Raw genomic sequence first — 23837 nt, 5'->3', positions numbered from 1 at the left:
CCCGCCGTGCACTGCCACAATAGGGGTGCAATCCAACTGTATTTAATACTTTCAGCCTTGAGGCAGAAGAGTTGGGGCCATCTTCCCCCCATGTTCTGATGTCTCTGCTTAGCCGGGTGTGCGCACTTTACACAAGCACCCACTCAAGCCGTGAGGTCTGACCTCCTACAGGCCAGTTGTTTTTATTGGAGAAAAGCATGGCTTCATAGCACAGCCTCTCACGGGCACAGTGCAGCTTCATTTCTTTATCCGTTCAACCGAAACGCTGAGTGTGCACCCTGTGCCAACCGCTGTGGAAGGGACGTCTTCAGCAGAGCCTGGCACAAAGCGCCTTGCTCGTCCCCCCCACCCCCAGTGCTAAGAACCCATGTTGCCAGTGCTTTGGTTGCCGGATGAGGCCCCAAGAGCACCTTCTCTGCCTCCTACCTTTGTCCGTGTGTCCGTGGTAACCACGTCGATTTCAGGGCTGTGCTGCCCAAAGCTCAGCTGCGCTCGGTTGCACCTGCTGCACCTCTCACTGAGAATGTGTTCAGGGCTCGAGTCCTGGCCCTGCAGCCCCTGGACCCTGGCCTTTTCAGCCACCAACACATCCAGCAACTGGCTGGATTTCACTGTCAGGTAGATTTCAAAGTGCAGACTCTGGTGGGGGGGGGGGGGCTTCTCCACCCACTCAGGGCTCCTCTACATTCCCCACAGGCCCCTTGGCTGATGGTCGAGATGCGCCCCTGTAATCCCAGTTGCCTCTCATGTTCTGCTGAGCCTCTTGTTTTTCACCTTGAACATGAAACTGACTCCCCCATGATGAGGGTGCGGTCTCTCCCAGACCTCTGTGTGGCCCGGGTCTAATTTATAGAAACTCCTTTCAGTAATTCACCTCACTGACCACACACTCTCCAGGCTCCAAGGGTGGAGTGTGTTTCCAGGGTGTGAAACCGGATTCTTGGCATATCACCGTTTCTTCTCATGACTTAAAAAAAAAAAAAAAAAAACACCATTCTGTTCTTCTTATCCTGCCTTTTAAAGTAGCAATAACTCATCCCCACAGTTGCCACTTAAGCATTTCCTCTCCTGAGGACACGGTCCTCCCTCTTTGCAGGGGTGCAAATTTCCATGGTAAGGGCCGTGTTTCGGCATTCCACAGACGCTGCCCCAGGACGGGTGCAACCACTGAGCAGGAGCAGCTGTGTCAGCTCAGGCTCTCTTCTCGCCTCATGCCACCTCCCCCTCCCCGCTGGCATCCAACTTAGTTACAGCATTTGCTGTCAATCTTTCCCCTCGGGGGAAAAAAAGACTGACTGTTATCACCTGTCTGTCTGTTGTCCAGAAAGCCAAGCTTGGCCCCGCCAAGAAAGTGATCAGTCCTTCAGAAGATAGGAGATTTTCCAACAACCTGGACAGAGTGAAACTCACTGACTTCAATTTCCTCATGGTGCTGGGGAAGGGGAGCTTCGGAAAGGTAAGGAGGACTGTGGCCTGTGACATGGCCAGGCTTCTGCACGGTGTGCTGGGACCATCCTGTTCTTTCTCACAGCACTTCCGGAGCTGCCCATCAGGTTTCCCTGCCCCCTGCACGTGTTTCTCAAAAACAACTGTGTCCAAAAAGCTCAAGAGGGGTCACCGTGCCACCATGTCAGAGTTCAGGAGGACAGAATGGGTGCTCTGCAGGGTTGGCTTCGTGCATAATTTTCACAACTAAAAATTGAACGTTGACTTGTAGTAAGTGAGCGTAATAATTACGAGAGATTGAACTGGGTTTCTTTAGCCTTTATATCTGCACCTAGCCCAAAATCTCACCATAAATCCAGGAACTGATTTCTATCCTGCCTGTTTCTTTGTGGTAGTAGCGGCCTGGTCAGAAGCTTATAAAGCTCAGCCACTTATTTGCGGTAAAGATGACCATGAAAAAATGCATAATTCAGCCCTAACGCTATAATGCTGCATGTTCCTATTAGTGGCCACAACAGCGCCACCGTGTGGCCACAGCCTGCACAGTGTGCAGATCCTGCCGCCTTAGAAATTACACAGTGCGGGAGGAATTGAACCGGCAGCGACCTGCAGAATCTCACAGTCTGCGCACGATGTGGAACTTTATGACTGTTTTGATACCACACGTGTCCACATTTGCCTGCACTGCGAACGCCTTGCCGTTTTCCTCTGTCCTCAGGTGATGCTGGCTGACAGGAAGGGAACGGAAGAGCTCTATGCCATCAAGATCCTGAAGAAGGACGTGGTGATTCAGGACGACGATGTGGAGTGCACCATGGTGGAAAAGCGAGTCCTGGCCCTGCTCGACAAGCCCCCGTTCCTGACCCAGCTGCACTCCTGCTTCCAGACAGTGGTAAGGACCCAGGCTCACAGCTGTGGCTCAGCACAGGGTGCGCTCACAGGGCTCCCCGGGCCCCAGTGCCCTCTGGCACCTGGTCAACTTCATTCCTGCGGAGAAGGCTGGAGAAAGGCGTCACCTGGGGACCGCTCGGCCCCAGGGTCTTCTCTGCCACCCACAGGCGACTGGAAACAACCTCTCAGTCAAGTGGCACTGGTAAATTTGGAGTGCCCCCTCCCTGAGGTGTGTCCTACTTAGAGACTTGGCATTAATTCCATTTAATTCAGCAAATGTTTTATCAAAGGCTTTCCTCGTGCCAGGCAATGTACTAGGACTCAGAGACACAAAATAAAATAACTCACAGTGCCGGCTGTTTGCAGGCCAGCTCACCAGCTGCCAAGCACTGCACTGGGACCCATGGAGACTCGATGCGGTGAAAGAGTGTGCTCTTTCTCAGTGTACACAGCATGGGTTGGCAATCTGGCCTGTTTAGCACAGTCCATGAGCTCTAAGAAAGGTTTAAAAAATAATAAAACATCCTATTTCATGGCATGGGAAGAGCAGGTGAAATTCAGATCTCAGAGCCCCAAACAGGTCTGTTGGAACACAGCCACGCTCAGTCACTCACCTGTCATTTACAGCTGTGTCCGTGCCACGAAGGCAGAGTTGGGCACTTACAAGACACACACAAAGCCTAAGAGGTTACCCCGTCTGGTCCTTTAAGGAAAGAGTGTCCTGGCCCTGTCATACAGCAGAGCCGTGCAGAGGGTGAGGAAAGCCCCAGAGCGCCAATCAGCCAGTGGCGGGGCCAGGGCCCTGGCTTGCTGCTTGCACTTGGCCTGCAGGAGATGTACAGGCTGAGACGGACTTTCCAGCCCTCAGCCACTGTCCTTGTAACGTATGACTCAAGAATCGATGGCTGTAATTGTTACTGTTGTGGTTATTACTATCTTCATGTTCCCGTTGGCCAGAAATTGACTTTCCATGTTCTCTCTCCCTTTAAAATCTGTGGGGAGGTGCCCCTCAATGCTCTTGCATTTTAGAACCTCAAACTGGCAGGGCGGCCACAGTCTCAGCGTGGGCTACAGAGCCAGGTGCCGGCCGCCGCCTGTGGGCCTAGCGCTGGCAGCCCGCCGCTCCCTGCTCCCAGCGGCCCCTAAGTAGTGCTGAGGAGAGAGGAGCCCTGAGCGGAAGCCGGGCCTTGAATCCCAGCCCGGATCCCGTAACCCTGGTTACTCTGATTACGCTCCAGAAAGCTACAAAGCAGAGAAATAACGACGAAATTAAAGTTCGTAACAGGAAAGCTAGACATCGAAGCCCCCAGAGCCCTTTCCTGCCCGTCGCCTGCCGCCCGTCGCCGCCATCCTCCCTGAGCGGCACTTTCAGGTGCAGTGACCTCTGTGAATCGGCAGAGGTCGGCTGTTACCTGGGTGTGCTGTGCTGTTGCTTATTTCACTGTTAAACCCGTTCTGCTCCGTATAATGAGCAGCATAATGTCCTCATAAATATGCACATTTACTTGGTTCTGTGATGCGCACCCTTCTCGGGGCCAGCACTCAGCATAGCAGCGACAGGGGACGTCAGGAGCCACATTCGGGCACATTCTGGATGCAGAAGGACGTTTGATTAGCCTCCCCATCGACCGTCCCCTCCCCCACAGTAAATGTCACTGAGCCTGAGGTTTGTTTTCGGAAGCAGCCGGTTAAACACGTGACTGCATTTCTCTCCCAGGCCTCCTAGACGTCGCGAACAAGGAACACTCGTTAAAATTAAATAATTGGCCCGTGTGGATTCTTCACATCGTCCCTGGCTTAGACATGAGTTGTGTGTAGGAGAGCAGGGAAGACCCTCTGAGGCAGGGAGAAGGGGCAGACCTGGGGACACACGCGTGGCGGGGGCTCACGTTTCACCAATGCGGGAGCAGACCCGGGTCTGGGAGAGCGAGGGGCACCGCCCCGCCCACCCGAGGAGCAGCGCGGCTCACCTGTCGCCCCTTGGCCCGCAGGACCGGCTGTACTTCGTCATGGAATACGTCAACGGCGGGGACCTCATGTACCACATTCAGCAAGTAGGAAAATTCAAGGAGCCACAGGCAGTGTGAGTATGCGTTCAGGTCCCTTCGCTCAGACAAGGCCGTCACGGCGGGGAGCTTCGGGAGGCGCGGGGGGACTTCGCACACTTGGGGTGGAGCACGGTGACTTGCGGTGGGCGCGGATTTATAGGCACGGATTTATAGCCGTGGCCATCTCGGCGTGTAAGCCTCTGGAGAGGTGCAGCCCACGTCTGGTGAACCAGAGAGGGACTCAGCCGGCCACTCGTGTGTTGCGTGTGAAAGGAGTGAGCGCCAGGCCCTTGGGGAGCCCGTTGTCGGACCCGGAGTGGGAAAGGTCGCCGGACCACGTGGTGCATTGCCACTACTGTCTAGGTGACGCTGGACACCACGCAGAGCCCCCGAAGGGGGGAGGGGGGAAGACCGTCCCCAGGGGGCGCCCCTTGTAGAAGCTCGGGGAGATGGAGCGAGATGTGGAGGGCGGTGGAATAGAGGTGTGGGTGTCGAGCCCCGCGGGTGTCCCGAGCCCCGCGGGTGTCCCGTGGATGTCCTGTGGAGAAGCGGGAAGGCTGGACGGCGCGTGGGTGGGCCTGACAGCACCAGGCTGAGTTGTCGCAGGGCCCTCTGGCCAAGAGGGGTCGGGAGGGAGTGTGTGGCTGGTGAAAATCGAAGGAGAGGAGAAGGAGCAGAGCCGCAGGAGCCAGTGTTTTTGAGGATCCTTCTGGAGGAAGAAAACCAGAGACACGGGGGGGGGGGGGGGGGGAGAAGAGAGAACCGTCTTCAAGTGCCGCCCCACGGAGCATCTGGGGCAGCCACCAAGGAGGAGGCGGTTCAGGGGGAGAACCAGGTGCTCTGTTTGAAGGCGTCATTGGGATGCGCCTCGGATGCTGGGATGTGAGTCAGTAACACAGGAGACAGAGCTGGGCTCTGGGGACCTGAGGAGCTGAAAAGTCATCCCATTTTCAGGGGCCAGGCAGCCCCCGGAAACTCAACAGGAGCCAATCTAAACAAATATCAAATTCGTTTCCCTCCAAGAGATGCGCGGTGGCGCGTGCTGGTGAGTTGGGTGTGTAGGGACCGGCCTGTGGCCATGGGAACATCACAGCCCTGTGGAGGGTGCGTCCTGGGGGAGGATTGCAGAGGCCGATGGGAGTTCTTTGGTAGCGAGTTTAAAAAATCTGGAGGCAGGTTTTTCTGTCTTCCTCCTCTCCAGTTTCCAGAAACGCCTGCCCTCACCCCCACTCTCATGTCCTTACTGAGAGAGGGGTAACACACTCGGGTGGCCGAGTGAAGGGAGAGGGGGGCAGGGAGCTAAAGACCAAGCGGCAGAATAGCCTCTTCACGGTATAAATAACGTAGAGGGCAGTCCCCTCTCGTTGTATTGGTGTGGTCGGAAAGGTATTGTTGTTTGAAAGATAGGAAAGCATGAAAAATAGTGTGAAAGTCACCTATCATCCCACCTCCTTTCCTCTCCGACCTCTTCCCCTCCCACCAGCCCTCGGAGGAGGAGCCTGCTCCCCCCTAAGAGCCTGGTCCTAGTCATGGGGGGTCCTCTGCCCCTGCAGACAGAAACTCGAGCTCCTGCCAAGCCTCCTGGGTGTGATGTTCGCACCGGCAGTTTTACGGCATCTCAGACTTCAAAGACTCCTAAATACGATACAAATTTTGAAACATCCTTCGGCATTTATACTGAATTTCAGATAATAACCTGTGAGCAATTTTGAAATCATGGCAGTAACTGCTTTTTGTTATGAATTATTCAAAAACAGTGAACTCGGGTATGAATCACCGCGTCCCATTTATCCTGGTGCTCGGGGTCGGTGTGAGGGGGGGGAGGTGAGAAATGCAGCTGAAGAGCTCACCGCACACAATGCTCTGCCTTCCAGGGAACGGTCGTGTGTGCAGGCACTGATGCATTCTGCCCGTGAGTGGGCAGATGGAAATGCATTCTGCCATAGTCCTGACCGGAAGGCATCTAATATCTGCTCTTTAAAAGGTGGTATTAGGAATTTCTCTTAAGCAGTAAGTTACCCGTCCACCTGCCCCAGATAAGAAGTGCTTGTTTCTGGGCAGGAAATAAACTCATCTCGTTGATTTTATTAGCTGTATCGTCCGTACAAGTTGTAGTAATGAAAATGGCAGAGGGAAGGGTGAAGGGTTGGAAGAACAAGTGAGGGGTGATGCTGACCCCTGAGGGTCCCAGGTCTTGCATTGTTTTACCTCTTTGACACCTGAACTGCGGTGGGTGGGGGAGAGCAGGGGAGGGGGCTTACAAAGAGTCCAGGAGTCCGATGAGGCCTGACGACCTTTTTCTCTTGCAGATTCTATGCAGCAGAGATTTCCATTGGATTGTTCTTTCTTCATAAAAAAGGAATCATTTATAGGTATGTGAAGAAGCTCTCCCACCATCCATGCAGTGGAGCATGTGGCTGGGCCCCTGGGTCTCCGTGGGCATGTGATTCTGTGATGGGGATACTAGGTGTGAGGTCGGTAACCCCCGAGGCAGCAGAGACCTGCTGGGACCCTCGAGGAAATCAGAACCACCTTCTGATCCCTGGGCCTCCAAAGAGTCCTCTCGTTTCTGGTTCCCACAAGGAAACACACTTTTCTCTCCACTGACAGCTCTCTCCCCGCCTTTTACTTGGGAGGGAGTTCAGGCAGCAACGACTAAGCCTGCATTTCTGAGAGGTGCCCAGATAGATAAGCTCATGGGGAACCGGGGAGAGAGACACAAGGGGAAAACCAGGTTATACTCCTCTGGTTGTCAGCCCTAGTGAAAGTCTGGTACCAAAGAAAGAGGAGAATCTTCCAGTATTACGTGGAAAGTGACAAAATGGATGTATGGCACGGGGCAGAAGAGAAGGGACACGTATGCAGCCCAAACCTGCTAAACCAGAATCTCGTGATTCGCTTGTGCAGCCGTGGCTGGGAGTTGCTAGTTCAGCCATTGAGTCTTCCCGTCAGCGTGCACCTGGGAATTAACTCCTGTATTCCCAAGCAGCACATTAGGCTCTAGAGATTAGTAATAATAATAATTCCTGGTCCCAACTCCCCTGGGACTTGTAGTTCAGATGCCAAAGAGACAGCAGCTAGTCAAGTCAACTATCCCGAGTCTCCCCCCTCCGAAGCAAGCCACGCCCCTCTGTGGGAGGGGCCCTGACGCTGTGCCGCCTCCTTGCAGGGACCTGAAGTTAGACAATGTCATGCTGGACTCGGAAGGGCACATCAAGATTGCTGACTTCGGGATGTGCAAGGAGCACATGATGGAGGGGGTCACGACCAGAACCTTCTGTGGGACCCCAGATTACATCGCCCCAGAGGTAGGGCCCCCATTCTCCTTGTTTTCCAGACCAGCACCTTCAAACCACCACCACAGCTCCCTGGTGGGGTTGGGGGTCATTGGCGAGTCACTAGGTGGGACCGTGACATCAGAATGGACCAAACTAGACTAAACAGAGCAGAACAGGCGGGGGGAGGGGGGGGAATGTACCACTGGTGACACATAGTGTGTCTTGGTTTTTGGAACTTTTGTTTTCCTCGTGTGCACACGTTGGCCAGCTGCCTGGAGCAGTGTGTCTCCCACATGGTCACGGTCAGAACAACTTAAGAAATGCCACTGGGCGGGGAAATGGGGATCTTGCTTGTGAAAATGTTCTTCGTGGGAAAACCGGGTCGGAAGTTGGTCCCAGCGATGACTCGTTAGCAAAATCAGAGCGATTAGTGCTCTAAATGACGCCTTGGCCTTGACCGCAGTGTCTGTTCTGGGAAGAACGTATCCACGTGGTTGTCCAGGCAAAGTGGTTCTGAGATCTGGATGCTGACCGCGAGGCCATACTGCTTGGCCTTCGTTACAAGGCTCCTTGAATGACTTACTTCCTATTTGATGAAGCTTCCTCCATGCCAGTGACAGACTGGGCCATACCCCAGGGTCACTGCATGGCCAGCTTTGTCCCCACACTGCCCCACGGATGAGACCGTCTTTCCCAGCTCCGCACCAGTGTGATGGACTCAAAGTTAGGCCATCCTTCGGCCCTTTAAAGAGCTCTTGTGTTAGCTGTCGGCAGCTTTCATGATATTTGTTTAGTAAATTGTCCCCTCTTGGAGGCAGGCAGTACCTTGGAAAAAACACAAGCTTAGAACTCAGATCAAGGTGAGCTTCAGTCCTGACTCTGTTATTGGCAGGCAGGGGCGGCTCAGGTGAGCTGCTTACCCTCTCTGAACCCGCGGGTTCCTGCAGCAGCCAGTCAGAATCACAACCCTACGCTCCGAGCAGGGTTGCGGGGGGGAATCAAGTGCCTAATACAATGTTTGGCACCCAGGAAACCCTCAGTAGTCATTGTTCCAAACGGGAAACTAATTTATATTCCTTTGTTAAGAGCTTTTTGTTTGTTATATTCCTAGGCCATGTGGAAACAGGCCATTTATTTAGAAACTTAAATTCTGAATTATGTGGCCAAAGGTATTGTCTTATCTTGATAAGTAATTTGTTGAGGTTTTCCCCCCAAAAGAACTCACACATCAGTATCTCCAGGCATAACATGAGCTTGAACAGTCCTGTTTTCAAGCATGAACAGTGAGATCTTACAGTAGACACACCCTTCCCCCCTCCCCCCCTCCCCCCTCCCCCCCCAACTCCCCCACTGCAGTGTTTCTTTTGAAGCCATCCACTGGCCGAGGAGGATTCAACGGGCTGTGATTATGAGCCGTGCCAGCCCTGGTAACACCAGTGGATGCTGTAAACGCTTGGGAACAGGGAGTGGCAGCATTTTCAGGACTATAGGTGGCTTTGAACTTCCTTAAGACAGGTGTCAGCTGCTCAAATAGCTTCCTGTGCTCACTGGCACCTCAGCCATCCGGTCTCACCAGGGGTGGCAGTGTTCCACATGGGTGGACTTTTGCAAATAGCTGAAGCTTATTATCTTTTTAAAACATCTCCCTCATTGTATTGTATTAGTTTCTTGTTGCTGCTGTAACAAGCACAGGCTTAGTGGGTGAAAACAATACAAATATATTGTCTTACAGTTCCTTAGGCCAGAAGTCCAAAATCAGTCTCATAGGGTTAAAGTCACGTTGTGGGCAGAGCTACCCTCCCCGGGGAAGCTCTGGGGGGCTCTCTGCAGTCCTGCACTCCAGGTGCCTTTCTCTGTCCCCTGTGCCCACGGTATAGTGTCTTCCAGTCTCTGCCTTTTCTCACTCCAGCCCTCCAGCCTCCCTCTCCTAAGGACGTTGTGATGACACAGGGCCACCTAGGTACCCAGGATCACCACCCCGCCTTAGAATCCTTGACTTAGTCACATCTGCAAAAGCCCCTTTTATGGAGTGACGTGAACAGAGTCACAGCTCTCGGGGACGAGGGTGTACACTCCTGTGCACTACACTCATGGCAGCATCTAACTACACTTGGTAACCTCCCACCGCCTTCCAAAGTGCTCTTCAACATACTGGTGATAGGTCTTGGATCTCAGTTAACTCCTGGCCTTTTTATTTTTTGCTTGTATGCAGTTGTGTGTATGTCTGTTCCATTCTCTGCAACTTGATCACGGGTGTAGGTTCACACCCCTGGCAGCCCAGGGAAGAGGAGGTCAGTTTCACCACCACTTTTATAGCCACGCCCACCTCCCCCCTGACACCCCTCCCTGCCCCCTGCCAACCAATCATCTACTTTCATCCCATAACTTGGTCATTTTGAGAGCATCCTATGATGGCGCCATACGGCAGGGAACCTTTTGAGATCGTTTTTTTTTTTTTGGTTGAGCACCTTCCAGAACCACAGTCACCGTGTTTGAGCACGGCTTCTCCCACTGGGTGGGCCTTCTCTCCGAGGGTGCTGTCTGTATCTTGGAGTATTTTTCTGTCCTGGGCAAGTTGGTCCTCCCGTCACCGTTGTGCATTTGGCTCATTTGCCCCACTGGACGGTGACCTTCTTGCAGCCGTCTGTTATGGCCCCTCTGGGAAGCTCTGGCTGTTGCTGTCCGCATGGTCTTTTCGGGGGGCCGCAGAGGCCAGGTTGGCCTGGGAAGACCTTCGAACGGAAAGTTGATTGCCATTAGAGGACACGGTGCCTGTGTGGGGTTGGCCATGTCATGCTAGGAACCTGGGAATGAGCTTTCAGGAGGAGGGACGGAGGCGCATGCCGTCACCGAGGGGGAAGCAAGGTACCATGGCCTGGCCCTTATGTGGGGGCCAGTGAGAGTCCTTGCCGGGACCTAATCCCCCATCTGAAAGTTAGTTCTTTGCGGCGTGCAAGATCCAGCCCCAAACCGGGCATCTCCCCCACCCACGGCAAGGACTCTGCTCACTAGCGTTGTCCACTGGTTCCCAGGAGAAAGAGGAGCAGCAGGAACAGTGCTTGCTTCTGGCTGGAGGAACTTGGGCAACTCCTGCTGCCATGGGGGGGGGGACGCTCTTTGAAGACGTGCCACGTGGAATCCTTCCTCGGTGCCTGGCTACGCAGGGCATGTTAGACCACACGCAGAGGATGCCAGCCACGACGCAGTGGCCATCTGCCCTGTGCCACGTCCTCTGAGCGCATCCTCCAGCGTGTCCTGTTTTCTGCAGGTGCAGATATTCAAGGGACTTGCCCAAGGGCACACAGCTGATAACAGGCAAAGGCAGGGTCAGGACCCAAGACTTTCCGACCCTGGAGCCTGTATAGTCTTTCCAGGTGCATGCTCCTCCCAGAAATGGAGAGAACCTCCCAAGAGACAGAGAGGTCAGATATGAGCACTGGGATGTTACAGACCATCTTTTTCTCGAGGTCTTTTAGGCCAAGGTTCACAATCACCTGTCTGAACTGGAGTCGGGGGCCCGGGGTGTGGTCAGAACTTTCCACTGCAACTCGAGCAGTGAGTTGGGGTCGTGTTCCAGCCGTTAATCCCAGGCAGGTCCCTCGGGAGCCGTGGGGTGAGCCAGCAACACTTAAGTCCCTCTCCCTCACATGGCAACAGTTAATCAGGTATTCAGCAAGTGCCTACTAAGTGCCTAGGCACGCTCGGCAGGAAAGGGGAACCCAGAGGGACTCAGGAGGATGCTGGGAGCTAGGCAGTGAGAAATAGGCCACTGCATCGAGGGGAGGCGTGGTGTGGAGATGTGGGGAGACTGCATTCCCCTTGGCAAGAACAGATGGCACCTCCAACGCGGCCAAAATCACGAGGGCAGAAGCCTGGGCACCTTGCCACCCCCAGCCAGCTGGCCATATGCAGATGCGCAAACTCCTGGGAGTGCTGGGGGCCAAATAGTGTCAGAGACCTATCCCCGGGGCTCCTGGCATCTCCTTCCAGCCCAGCGTTGCCCGGACGTCTGCATTTTTATGTGAAATTGGCCTAATTGTTCGCATCGGCTCTAAATATATATTAAGAGAAACGTGTCCAGGGAAGATTCAGCCAAAGGGCCATCAGCTGTGACCTCTCTTCTGGAGGGAGTCAAGGGTCACATCTGGGGAGAGCCACATTTTAGGGATGGGAGGGAAAGAGGGCCAAGAGGTGTACACAGAGGCAGAAGACGCGGGGAGCTGTAGAGTCTACCTGCAACACTGCACCCCAGGTGTCCACGTAGGACCCTTCCTCGCCCCCTTCAAGCCTCAGCTCTGAGGTCACGCCCAGGGGGACACCTTTCCTGGTAATGCTGTTTAAAACTGCAGCCCTCCAGCCCCACCCAGCCAGCACCCTGTCCAAGCTCCACACCGCGGAGTCTTCTTTGTGTTGCGCTCACTGATGAGCCCTGCCCCGGGTCTGGAGTCATGCCCAGGCAGGCAGCTGTGTTGGGGACAAACCACTGCAGTCTGCTGCGTTCCAAGGTGTGACGGTGGCAGAGGAGACGCGTCAGCAGAGCAGAGTGGATGGCTCTGGAACTGAGAGGCCAGGTGCCCTGGAGGCTGGTGTTGGAAGGGGCACCCCCAAGGCTGCCACTGGGGTGAGGCCGATGGCAGGGGACCGAGTGCCAAGGATGGCCACGTGGCTCACCTCATCGACTGCTGGGGAACCTGAGGGTCCGACGGTTGGCGGGACATGGCCTGGGCCCCCAGACAGCCAAGGTCCCCCAGTTTTAACATCCCAGAGACTTTTCCTGGCACTGGGGAAAGCGCCATAGAGAGGGAAAGAAAGGAGGAGGACATAAAAGTTAGGTGAGAAAACAGCTCAGGGGCGCACACAGCCAGGCGGTCAGGCAGTGAATTGCTTGGCAGACGGAGAAGAAGGGGAAATGAGAGAAAGAGGCCAGTCAGCTCTGGAGAGGCCATTTCTGGATCAGCGCTTCTGAGCGGTGGGCCCCACGGCCAGCCGGCACTGGCACTGATGAAAGAAAGAGGCCAGTAAACCCAAGGGCGGCTTGCTTTAGGTCAGAGGCCAACTTCCCTCCATGGAAGGTCACAGGCCAGTGACTCCAGCAAGAGAAAAGGAAGCAGCCGCTGCCCCTCCCAGAAATGCTTGAAAAGCCGAGGCCGGGCTTTCCTCTTGGTTCCTCCTTAAATTGTGTAACTCTGCTCAGATCTTGTCAAGGAATTACGTTGGGATATTAGCTCATGTATTTCGCCATCTGCCTGCAGCTCTTTAACTGCCTCGCTGTTCTCCCGGCCTCAGGGTCTCATCGGTTCAGTCCTGTTCTCCTGGAGCATTCGGCTCCTCCAGTACTCCCCGCACCCCTGCTTTCAGCTCCTCCTCCAGGCACAGCCGTCTGCTGTGGGCGCGGGTGCGGTGCCCTTGGCAAATGCCTAGACCCAGGCAGAGCGCCTCACTGATGTTCTGTCATTAGTTCCTTCATCAGCTCTGCGAAGGTGGGGTCACCAGCCCTGTTTTCCGGATGCAAAGAGATTTGCTCATTTTTCCCACAGCCCCAATTCAAGGGGGTCCTTGGCTTCGAACCCAGGGCCATTGAGCTTCTCCCTGCAGGGGTTCTTGTCCCAAGAGGAGGGGACTGCAGTGTGGGCTGAGCTGCCACCCAGAGAAAACCTCCTTCCCCGCGAGCAAATGAGCGGATCTCACAGGCCTGGTCCATGTCTCCAGAGCCCCGATGGTGCCCTGTGATGAGTCCTGCCTCCTGATGGTCTATGTCTGCGCTCATCTTGGCCCATCATTTGGGGATTTGTCTAATTCCTGTAAAAGTGGGTCAGAGATGTCTGAATTCTATTTCATCTTTTACTTTGTAAAATTGCCTGGGCGATGGGGAGGAGAGGGTAGGTGCCTGGAGAGAGAGAACCAGCAGTTGCTGGCTTCCTGGTGCGTACCCTGCACTGATACCTGTTCTGCGTTTAATTCCAGCAGCAGTCCTCTCAGGGGAGCGGAACTGCCCTGTTTAAGGACGAGGAAAAGGAGACGGGAGCTGAGAGGTGGCCCGTCCAGGGCTCATAGGCAGCGAGCGGCAGGGCCGGGACCCCAGGCCGCCCGGCCCGTAGTGCAGGCCTGTCGCAGCTGCGACAGTGTGGCCATTTTCAGCCTTTCTGTTGCACGGCACCCACACGCCAATCACTGACATCCTACAACACACCAAAAAGTATATTTTGTGCCAATCTGACAAAAAAAATGGTATAGTTTTGATTCATTCACACCGACTGCTATTGTTGTGTTAGCTAATTTTTTATTTGACAATCTAAGGGAAAGGGAGTCAGTGCCCCTGACCGCCTCCTCAGGCATTGCGTCCCTCAGCAGTTCTCGGGGCGCACCAGGTGACAGTCGGCACCAGTGGCCAGTTCCCACTTGGTGCCTCACTGATCACTCCGTTACCAAGAACATCTACAAAGACCCACTGGGCTGTGAGACCTCCCAGTTCCAGGAAATCTTTTATGTCAGCTAATAAAACTCTTATAAGCATAAAGTCTATCGCCAGCTCCCAGCCGTTCCTTTAGTGCACAAGTATTTACCCCGTTGGGATGCACAGGTAGCATTCTGAACAGCTCTCCGCTCGGCGAAGGAGGCCTGAGGCAAGCGGGGCTCCAAAGTGGCGGCCCAGCCGTGAATCCTGCCCTGCTCTTCCCTAGCACCAGCCCTGTCACCGGCCACCCAGGAGAAACCAGTGACAAGGGCTGCAGTGACTGAGGTTGAGAGCCAGCTGACAAGAGTCTAGAGGGCCCGTGCTGATGTACGGGACCCCAGGTGGACTCAGGCCGCCTGTGCGTTAGCCCCACACAGACAGTGTCCACCCTAAGGGTGAACTTCCTGTTTGGCTCCAGGGGCTTCTTCTTCATTATTGCATAGTGAACTCGACTGTCATTCTGCTCCTGAAAGAACTTGGGGTGGCGTCTGTAAAGTGGGGTAACCATAGCACCTTTCCCCAAGTACAACTCTGAGGGTGGAGTTCAGCGTGTGATGAGCCAGCCTGCCTCAGAGGCAGGGCTCCACGCACTGCTGTCCCCTCTTTGACAGTCGTCTCAGTTGCCTGTCACTGCGTGACTGCCCCACACTTCCCGACTCAAAACGACATTCCTGTTAATACTGTGATTCTGTGCTCCAGGACAGTGCAGGGGACTCGGCAGCCGGGGCGTCTGAACACTGTCGGCTCCAGGCCCCACTGCCCCCAGGCCCAGGTGCTGTGGCCGAGGCGGGTGGGTTCCCCTCCGCACGCTGTGTCTTTCTATGCAGTCTGTCCTTCTCATCATTCAGTGGGTTGTCCAGAGCCTGTGGACGTGGTGGCTGGTTCCCAAGAGGGCAAGAGCAGAAGCCACAAGGCCTCTTCCTGAAGCTGCCCCTGTCACTGAAATGTGGCACTTCCACCACATTTCCTAGGTTGAAGCAAGTCTCAGAGCCAGCCTGGTCCCAGGGCAGGGGCAGCAGGGGCAAGATGACTGCCACATTCTGGTGGGAAAACTGGCATTGTCACACCGCAAGAGGGCACACAGGATGAGAGGGGCCCTGCAGCCATCCTCAGAGGCAGTCCATCTTGGGGGACAGCTGGTTTTGCTGGGTGTTGACCAACGAAAGGATCCTCAACATAGCACCCCGAAGGGGGGTCCCTGAACACTCAGGCTAGCAGGGGCCCCCCTGTGTTTAGAGCTGAGATCAGCACATTCTTCCTGCAAAGGGCTAGAGAGTCAATATTTTAGGCTTTGCCTTAATCTACATTTTAGATTTTGCCGAGAGGCAAACCCAGTGACTGTTCATGCCAGAAGACTGACAGTCTTCTTCCATTTTCATTTTACTTTTAAAAATGTGAGAACCATGTTTAGCTCACAAGCTGTACACACCAGGAGGCAGGCTGGATTTGGCCTAGAAGCTGTCGCTTGCCATCCCCAACTGTGAGGGCTGTCCTCTGGCCCGCCTCGGCCTTGGCGTTTCCCAGTAGGGTCAGGGGTCTGTTGGGACAAAGGAGCATGCCCACCCAGGGCCTGAGAATTCCCTCCAGGACCTGTGAGGGCCTCTTCCTGAGCTCTGTCAGTCCTGGGACACCAGCCTGCTCCCCTGTGCACTCCGGTGTCCGGCGGAGGGGTCAGTGGTAGCTATGGACAGGGGAGAGTGGACAGGGCTTGGATGTGCAGACAGGGTGCACGAGGCTCTTCATGGGTGTGATGAGCAGGAACTGGAGAAGGAAGTGGAGGGGACCCGGTTTCCACTCAGCAGAGAGGACTCTACGGAGTCCGTGATTCCAAAGTCAAACTTGCCCTCCCAGGACTTGGGGGACATTAATGGATGGACTTATACTCCCCCAATCCATGTGTTGTGCCCTAACCCCCAGTGCGAGTGTAAGTAGAGACAGAGCCTTCAAGGATGTAAAGTTAAATAAGCTCCTTATGAAGATAAAGGGAACCTCCGAATGCACGCTCAGAAAAGGCCAGCTGAGATGACTGCTGTCTGCGGCCGAGAGACCTCCCCAGAAACCGGCCCTGCCGGCTCATGAACTTGGACTTCCAGCCTCCAGAGCTGTGAGAAAATGAGTTTCTGTTGTTTAAGCCACCCAGTCTGTGGTGTTCTGTCACGGTGGTCTGCGCTGACTGGGACCGGAAGGGTGCAATTGTCAAGGGGAGGATGCGCTCTGTTTAACCGTCTGTTAGCTCGGTATGTGACATATATTTAGATGTTTTGTGTGTAAGCCCGCCCCACCCTCCAATGTTAGAGACGAGCCCGTCCTAAGGCCGTATGGAGTCCTGGCTTTGGACCAAGTAAATTATGTTGTGAACCAAGAAGTGGTTTTCATATTCACAGTCTGCGTCACTGTCTGCTAATCACACAGAACAGAAAGAAAGAGTAAATAGAGAGCACACAGGTAATACGTCCCAGGTCTCTGTCCTGTTCCTGGCTCCTGCTTACACAGAGTGGGCACCACGAGAGTGGAGGCCGGGGCCAGGGGGTGGCCACACCTGAGCTTGCCGAGCCCCGACTTCCCCAGTGGTCCCTTGGAGCGGCGCCCACACGGTAGGGATCGTGCTCGGGGTAGGGGATGGAACGTGGCCTCTGTTACTGTCAGTTTCACATTGTCAGGATGTCTCGCCGTCTCAGAGGTTCTTGAGAACATCAGGTTGGGAGCTGAGAGAGACCTAAAGAGGTGTCTGGTTTCCTTGCTGTAACCAGGAATCACGGAAGAGGTTGGTGACCCAAGGCCATTCGGGTGGTGTTGCCCAATCCCAGTCATTGCATTGTCCCCTTCCTTGCTGACTTCTCCCATGACTCGCAAGTGTCCCAGAGGAGCTAGAGACAGCTCGGTCCAAGTGAGAGGGTAGCTCCTACCTGGAAGAATTACACAGACTTGGAATGGGGGTACTTTCTCTCCAAGGAACTCGTACGGTGAGTGCCTCACTGGAGCATCGTGAGAAACCACATCCCACCGTTCCCTGGTCCACATTCCAGAATCAGGGACGTCTTTCCACCAGAGCGGGAAGCGGGCACTTGACTCAGAGACCTGCATGTGGCTCCTTCAATCCGCACTGCCCTTTGGAAGGTGGTCTGGTGGTTTCCGACAAAGCTGGGCGTCGTGGTCTCTGTAGTACTGCCCAGCATCTGTTCTCCTAGGCATTCACCCAAGTGAACTGAAGGCACATTCACACAGAAACCAGGGTGTGGACAGCAACTTCGTTCACAATTGCCAAAACTCGAACGCAGCCGGGACGCCCTTCACAGGGGAATGGAGGAACTGGGGTGGGTAGATCTAGGGAAGGGGATAGTGTCCTACACCACAAAGAAATGGACTGTCAAGCCATGAAAACTCCTGGAGGAAACCAAGTGCACGTTACTAAGTGAAAGGAGCAGACCTGAAAAGGCTACAAACTGTGTGATTCCCAGGAAGGTATAGGACATCCCGGAAAAGGCAATCCAGGGAGACAGTAAGAAGATTAGTGGTCGGTATGGGTTGCGGGGAGGGGAAGGGATGATCCGGAAGGGCACAGAGGATTTGAGGCCAGAGAAACTATTCTGTGTGATACGTCAGTGGGGGGTACATGTCACGATACAGTTGTCAAAACCCATACAATATAAAACACCAAGAGGAATCCTGATAAACTCTCTGGTCTCTGGGTAATAATGATGTGACAATATAAATTAGTTAAACATGCCACTCTGGCGAGAGATGTCAGTCATAGGGGAGAGTATACGTGTGAGGACCAGGGGTGGGTGGGAGCTCTGTACTTCCCACTCAATTATGCTGTGCACCTAAAACTTCTCTTTAAAAAGAAAGTATTAGTTAAAAAAAAAAAACACAGCCTGTGTGGCCTTTCCCCTCTGAGCCTCTGGAGTAGAACAGGGAGTAGGATCCGTGGTCAGCTTCGGGCTTTGCTGTGCTTTTCTCTTCCTCCCTCCTCCCTTTGTTTCTTCCTCTGCTTTCGTTAGCACTGGCTGCCCTTTAAAGCCAGTGTCAATCCTCACAGACCGTCCCCGTACCTGCTGGGGGCACATACCTGCTGGGGCACGTACCTGCTGGGGGCACGGTGCTCAAGTTGTCCTGCCCTGCCCTGCCCTGCCCTGCCCTGCCCTGCCCTGCCCTGCCCTGCCCTGCCCTGTGGCTTTCCGCTCTGGCCGTGTAGCGTGAACCACGGCAAGGTCACTATGAGTAGATTTGGAGCACTTTTATTACCACTAGAGAAGTCGTTTTCTGTTCTCTCCAGTGCTAGAGAGAGCCACAATTTTTGTCTAAGTAAAAAATACATAATTTGGGCTCTAGACTTTCTGTTCTCATCTTGTACACATTTTCTGTATACTTATATAATGCCTTTTGTCCAAGGGTTTCAAACATCGCTGCTATTTCCCTGTAATACACTAAGATCCCTGATCGAAGGTGTCCCATTTTAGTGCGTTTGGAGCATCTTGGCTGAGAGGTGGGGTCCCCCACCCTTGTCCCCCACCATGGTGCTTCCTGTTTGTCGCGTTCTGGTCCAGGCCTGGTGCTGCAAGAAGAGGACACGGTCAGGAGACCTGCCACTGACCAGCCCAGTGGCCTTCAAACAAGCCACTTAGCTACTCTGAGCCTCAGGTCCTATTCAGAACCCTGAAGACACCCCCTAAATCACGCCTACGCCCCTTCCCTCCTTAGCAGCCCAGCAATGCTGCAAGCACTGTGGTCTGTGCACCGAGGAGGTCAGCGGTGTCTGCAGGGCGGGCTCGGGCCAGACCGTCCGTTTCTCCAACACAACCTGATGGACGGCCTGCTGGGCTGGGTGCGGGCCTGGTGCCGGGTGCCCCGATTCTGGGGAGACTCGGGGGTCCAGTGGGGTTAGATAAGCAGTCTCAGTAGAGCACGGCTCCGGCCCAGGAGCTGCGTGCCCAGGGCTGTGTGCCCCAGAGGAGGCGGTGGAGGAGCCGGTCCCAACTGTCAGGACAGAGCCCTCAGAAAACAGACCCCCCTTCTTTCTGTCCAGACAGCACCGTTTGGACATGTCAGTGTTATTTTTGATGAAAGAAAGAGATATTCTAGGTTTCCTTGAGACAGTAAAAGGGCATGGGCATGTTTTATGTATAAAGGCCAGCTTTTTTTTTTTTGTGATGGCCACCCAGAAGTAGGCTTCTGTGGTCAGGCCATGTATTTTAGAATGGGCTCTGGAGGTTTGGCAAGTAAATAGAACAGGAAAATGAAGACCCGGGTCCAGAGAAAGTGCACCGAGAATGGGAGGAAGGCCCCGCCCTTGCACTGACAGTCTCGTGGGGTCCTTCAGGACCAAGCCTTCGGAGCCAGAGTCCCTGGGGAGTGGGCATCTTGGCAGTGTTGAGCCTGGTAAGCACTGGGACCCTGTTTTTCGCAAGTCGCCTGAATCGGGCCAGTTGCCACCACAGCTGTCTAGGGAACCACACAGGGTGCAGAGCTGATGAACCAAATGGTCAAGAGGGTGGGTGCCGAGCCCGGACCACCAGGGCACAAGTGCCAGCGTTGCCTCTTCCTGTTGGTGAACCTCTCCAGGGTGTTGTGACGCCTGAATGAGCTGACAGAGCCAGAGAGCCTTGGCTCTCTGTACGATGGACAATGCCGTACTGGTGACAGTGGCAATGGTCACTGGGTACAGCCACTGTCGCCACTGCTACAACATCTCCACCCTGACCGTGTGGCCCAGTTCTTCCAGAAAGCTTCCAAAGCCCCATCCCCTTCGGGAGGCCTTCCCAAGCCTGGCCCCTGCAGAGGGTGGAAGGGTGGGTGGCCTTAGGAAGACGTCCTTCCAGCCGCCGTGGCCTCTGGCCTGGTCAGAGAGGAGAGGCTGCCCCAGCCCCCCATTCCTGGTTCTGTGCCCAGGCTGGAAGAAAGCTCATTCACAGCTCACTTTTATAAGACAGGCAGCCATTTACAGCATCCTGACACCCGCCCCCCCAGGCAGTGGGCCCGTATAATGATGATGATCATGATGACAAACAGCAATAAAACTGAGTGGCAGTGGCCTGGCTGGGGGGTCTGTCTTTGAAGCTGAAGTTCAGCCTCCCATGTGCTACCAGAGGTCTGCCAACTTGCGCCCCTCTTGCCAAGTCCGCCTCTCCTTTTGTGAGTCCTCTGCTGTGAGAAGCCATCACACCCCTTGCCTGGGGTTTCGGGATGTCAGGCAGTGCCCCCACCCCGCCCCCGGGTTTGGCTGTAAGCCTCCATTGGCCCACAGGTGCCAGAGGCACCTGCTCCAATGGGGGCAGATGCGAGCAAGCCTGCCCACCCATTCTGTGGCCTCCGGGCCCAGTCCTCAGCCCAGGGCTGGCTCCCTAGGCCACCTGGAGCCAGGGAGAGGGTCCGGTCCAGCATGTCCAACAGAAATAAATGCAAGCCAACTTCACGTAGCAGCCACATTTGAAAAAGTTAAAGGAGAAATAAGGGGAATGAATTTGAATGTATTTTAGCCCAAGATATCCAGAATAAAAGCTTATTAATGAGATGTTCCGCGTTTTCCGGCCTCTGCATCTCCGGGGTGGGCAGTGCGTCCACCCAGCGCACACGAGGCACTCAGCGCTCGGCAGCCATGCGTAGTCCGCACAGCGTACAATGGACAATGCAGCCAGCTTCCTAAGCCTTGTGCATCTGTTTCCATCAAAGGGGGCTGGCTAACGCTGTTTCCCTTTTGCAGTGAGAGTTTGGGTCATGAGCGGGATGTATGAATAGCAGCTGGTCATTGAGGGGAAAGTATGCTTTGTTCTAGAAGTGAATTTGCATTGGTGAGTTGCCCCTTGGATTTGTGACAGACCTCTGGGCCATCCTAGGTTCTCTAGGGCACAAGCCGTGATGACAGACAGTGGGCTTCTCTTTTGAGGGGGAGTGGAAAATGCTCCCGTGAAATCCTGAGTCCCGCCCTATTGCTACCAGGCACCGCTGTGATCTGTGACTTTGTGTCCTCTGCCCTGCTGAGCTGGCGGGCTCTGGGGACTGACCAGTGCTGTCGCCAAAAACAAGCCCTTGGCACAAGGCCTTCTGCTCTGGAAGGCCGTGGGGGAAGGAGGGGACCTTAGCAACAGGAGTCATGGAGTTTCGTGCTGTGGGAATTGAAAATGAAGAGCAAGTTAGACCAAAGTTGATCAAGTCAAGAGAGAAAAAAACTTCAGGTGACTGGCTATTAGGATTTGTGAATCATTTTGACCCTTGACTCCTAAGCTTTCCAACCTTGGGCAGCCTTTCCCACCACCCACGTGGAGGGGTCTGGTCGGTACAACTGTGCGGGTTTTTGTAGAATCCTGGAGATGAAATATAGTGAGCCCCTCCCCCACACCCCGTTCCTCAGCGTCATAATTCACACAGCAACGTGGCACCTCAGCTGTGCTTGTGTTAAAAACCAACTTACTGAAACACTGGTTGTTGAAAACAGATCTCAGGGAAGCTTTTAATGTAGTTGCAAGAACAAATTTTATTTGCATGCTTTTCAAATATAATTACTAAACTGAAATGATGCCTTCAATTTTTAACCCTCAGAGCCCTTTGATTATCATTTTATTAATCCCATAGGAGTGATTACATGTATTTGAAAGCCGTAAATTGTATTTTTAAAACAAATACGTCAATATTCAGAGCACCCCCTGTGAACAAATAGGCTTTCAAGCAAGTGTCCCAAACTTCTTACTCCTCGTTTGTCTCGCCTGTAAAATGGGAACCATGGCAATTTCTGCCTCATCCGAGTACACACAGTGTGGAGGGCATCAGACGGATAGTCAGTGCTCGGCGGGTGTACTTGTGTCCTCCCAAGGGCAATCTTTGCGGTTCTGTGGCTTGGCCATGACAGGCTTTGATCCAGTGATTTCCTGTCTGGGAGCTCCAGTCATTAGGTAATAGATTAGAGACTCATTTTGGCAGGTTTTTCGGGTGCTTTGTGTTTGTGTATGTGTTTTCCAAGTTTCCAAAAAGAACAAATGTAATTTTAAAAAGAAACGAAGGCCTCCTTTTGTTTATCATTTTCTTGTCCCGGAAATGAGCCATAGAGCCTCGGAATGCAAATCCTCCCGCACCTAAGTGAGCCCGGGAACCTGCCCCTCTCGTCCCACAGCGGGAGGTCCTCGGGGCTCATTAAAGGAAGGGAGGTGGGCAGGCTGGCAGGAAGTTTATGTCCTAGCACATTTGATTAGACCCTCTGGGCCAATAAAAAAAAAGTACTCTACCACATTTCCAAGTCAAATTTGCATGCAAAGCAGCAGAGTGGTCGAGCTGGGTCTCTATTAGTCTGTCTGCGCATCGCATCCTGGGCGTGATCCAGGCACCTGGGAGTTGTGCGCGTTAGGGACACGGCCTGCCTGCACGGCAGCGAAGCTGGCGTTTTAATAAGCCGGTGGCACTTAGAAAGTCGAGCCAGCACCACGCCCTGCCTCAAGGGGAGGTTGCGGGGCTACTCCAGGACTTCTGGGGGCCACAAAGGCAGAGGGCAGAGGAAAGGGAAGGTCCCCGTCGGCCCATCACCCAGCTTCAACGGCTGCCTGCTTCTCATGTCTTCTTCACCTGTTTTACTGACGTATTTCAAACAAGTCTAAGATTTCATTTTACCCATAAATACTTCACCCCTCACACATTCCACTCAAAAATGCACTCATCGCAGACCGAAAAGGGCACTGTAATCACGATCCCGTTCATCCTGCCTAATACTTCCTATCACCTGGTATCAAGAGCAATTTTCCCGGTTTCTTGTTTCCAGTTGGTTAGTTAGAATCAAGATCGTACAAACCCAGGAATTACATGTGATTATTGCACTTTATGTCTCTGGGGAAGCATTTTGAAACCTCGGTCACTCAACAGATCTTGCGCCTCTGTGTGCCTCACGGGAAAACTAGCGCTTTGGTTAGTCATTCCTCCTCCTCCCGCCCCTTGTTGCTGTTATCACAGTCCTCATCGTCTTCGTCACTTTTAGAGAAATTCTGTCACGTAGTTTCCTTTTCTTATTTATCAGACCCTAGCTTTGAATGACCTCTGCTGTTTCCAAAAATGAAACCCACCTCAGTGTCCAAATATTTTTCTCCCACGAGGATTGTCAAATCTACTTTCAAACAGCGCTGCGGCATCTCAGCCGGGGGTGGGGTTGGGGGGGAGGCAGAAGGCGAGTTCCAAACAGGTTTTGGGCAGTGAATCAGGGGCCAGTGGTTCTCAAGGTGCCTGATTTGATGGGGTGCTCTGCCCTGGGTTTAGAAATCAAAGACATCGTCACCCCTCATTATGCAAATGCCCACAGGTGTGACTGACACCTGCGCTAACACAGGCTTGTTGGTTTGCCACTGACTGCCATCAATGTTCGTTTTCCCACAGATCATTGCCTACCAGCCGTATGGGAAGTCCGTGGACTGGTGGGCCTATGGCGTCCTGCTGTATGAAATGCTGGCCGGACAGGTAACGTGTCACTGTGTTCTCCTGCTGCCGCATCGCCATCCGATGTGAGCACGTCGGCTGGGGCCGGGCCAGGCCGTGGGGCCGGGCCAGCTCCCTGGGCCCAGGTGGAGGGTGGGGAAGTTCCCCTGAGAGGGGGTTCTGTTCATAGGGACAGAAATCAGCTTCTCATCTCGGAAACCTGCACTGACGGGCACATCCCGGAGTACAGACAGTGTGCAGCTTCTACATTGTGCACAAGAGCCCCCTGCACGTCGATAGCGACCGGGGCCTCTGTCGTCCGCAGTGTCTCAG

General features: G+C 54.0%; 1 protein-coding gene across 1 annotated transcript in view; it reads left to right on the top strand.

Annotated features, from left to right (window-relative positions):
• Positions 1-23837, top strand: part of PRKCA (protein kinase C alpha) — a 361661-nt gene that overhangs the window by 310903 nt on the left and 26921 nt on the right. Inside the window, exons 9-14 of the mRNA XM_037070270.1 lie at positions 1325-1456; positions 2165-2338; positions 4329-4420; positions 6695-6757; positions 7555-7693; positions 23466-23546. Coding sequence (XP_036926165.1) covers positions 1325-1456; positions 2165-2338; positions 4329-4420; positions 6695-6757; positions 7555-7693; positions 23466-23546 — 681 coding nt within the window. The remainder of the gene's footprint in view (positions 1-1324; positions 1457-2164; positions 2339-4328; positions 4421-6694; positions 6758-7554; positions 7694-23465; positions 23547-23837) is intronic.

Source organism: Sturnira hondurensis, unplaced genomic scaffold, assembly GCF_014824575.4.
Source record: "Sturnira hondurensis isolate 20B ecotype Veracruz unplaced genomic scaffold, ASM1482457v3 Scaffold0018728, whole genome shotgun sequence".
Taxonomy (NCBI): Eukaryota; Metazoa; Chordata; class Mammalia; order Chiroptera; family Phyllostomidae; genus Sturnira; species Sturnira hondurensis.
This window is presented reverse-complemented; position numbering and strand designations above follow the sequence as displayed.